At 36.1% G+C, this 1,699-nt stretch overlaps 1 protein-coding gene across 1 annotated transcript; it reads right to left on the bottom strand.

Moving 5' to 3' along the window:
* LOTGIDRAFT_176124 (hypothetical protein) lies at window positions 1-1,358 on the bottom strand (the record flags this gene model as incomplete). The annotated part of the gene is made up of 3 exons (XM_009066621.1): window positions 1-173; window positions 706-870; window positions 1,289-1,358. 3 exons carry the CDS (start codon window positions 1,356-1,358, stop codon window positions 1-3), a joined length of 408 nt encoding a protein of 135 aa, XP_009064869.1.
* Between the last annotated feature and the right edge of the window lie 341 nt (window positions 1,359-1,699).

Genomic DNA, 1,699 nt, shown 5'->3' with positions numbered 1-1,699 from the left:
CTACCACTCCACCTGGAGACAAACATACCTTTTGGATCCGTATCCTCGAGCTTCTGTGCCTTCCTCTGGATACCTCACCATTAATCTAGATCCTATTGGATATTCAAATCCATCCAGCTTATCTCTAGCGTAGGCAGCACATTGTGGACTAGTATATCGTACGTACGCCATTCCTGTCAGAGAAAATAATGTGGATACTGTTTAACAAAGAGGAAGAAATTTTTAAGCCAGGTCTGCGCTTATAAACATTAGTTGCCAACGGTATTTTGGACTAAAGCTGGGTATCGCCAATCATGGCAGGATATGATATGTATCACAATACAAGGGTCACAATATGATATGTATCACAATACAAGGGTCACAATATGATATGTATCACAATACACGGGTCACAATATGATATGTATCACAATACAACAGTCACGATACACGATGCGATACTTGTTAACTTTAATCGTTTCAATATATATATAAAAATTCATAGCTTTGTTTATGTAGTTGATAGGAGTGGTTAATGTCTATTGTCATAATAGTAACCAACAATTTTAGTAAACTATTTGGGATTCCATTCACCAACTTCTCAGACCACTAACTTAACGCCACTACACTTTCAGTAGTTACCCACAAGCAAAATGAAAAACCAATGGGTTCTGTGATTCCTATAAAAAAACCTATTTACAATCCCTTTAAGGTCAGATTACCTACCAGTCTGTTCGTTCAAGTCACAATATTCTAATCCTGGTACCAGGTTAGCCAGTCTAGCAAGATAGGCGTTAGATAGACCAGGTGAAGCTACAATCTGAAGCCGTGTCTGACTTGAGGGGTTGGGGTAATTTCCCATCATGTCCATCATATCACCTATAGGTGGCGCTGAAACAAAGAGAGAAAAGGTTGATAACGCAAGACTACTTGTGACCTAGGCCTTTGCTTCTACCTTATTCACGCCTGGTTTTTGAGCGAGGTTCATAAGGCATGTGACATCATAATATTCAGAAATAACCTATGTGACGTCACTGAACACACGATCAACTTCCACAAAGTGATAACCTCATTGTTTGCATCATAGCCTCGGTCTGGATTCAATATGGCTGACGTGCAAATAAGGTCTTAACTGGACTAATGGAGACAGACATGCAGTGTTCAATTAGGGAAACTTCATTAACCTAAATTATTGCTTACAAAAGAATAACTGTTAGACCCAATAGACATCAGCAAAACAATGCCAATAATGGCAAATTTCAAATTATTCACTCCACAAGAATCATTGAATGAAAAAAAATAAACTCACGTCCACCTCGATCCATTCTATTTTCATGCATGAAACCATAACCTAGATCATCATCAAAACTTCTTTTCATTCCTGTAAATACAGTGTTCAATATAGTGTTCAGGGACCCTATATGTTCAATAGTGTTCAGGGACATTATAAAAATGTGTTCAATAGTGTTCATTGGTTTTAATATCAACACATTTAAATAATCAAGATAGTATGACATAGTTGTAAAACACCTGTTAGTTAAATTAGGATCTATCATTCTAACTATCAAGAAAAAGTTATGAATAAATTCAACTTAAAAATTTCTAAAATGGAATCCAAGCATGCTTAAAATCATACGGAAGCGTATTAGTGCCATTCATTTTTTTTTTTTTTAATTTTCGAGTTAGCATGTGTTAGTATCTTGAATTTTCAAGTTAGTAT

This window comes from Lottia gigantea, assembly GCF_000327385.1.
Source record: "Lottia gigantea unplaced genomic scaffold LOTGIsca_781, whole genome shotgun sequence".
Classification (NCBI taxonomy): Eukaryota; Metazoa; Mollusca; class Gastropoda; family Lottiidae; genus Lottia; species Lottia gigantea.
This window is presented reverse-complemented; position numbering and strand designations above follow the sequence as displayed.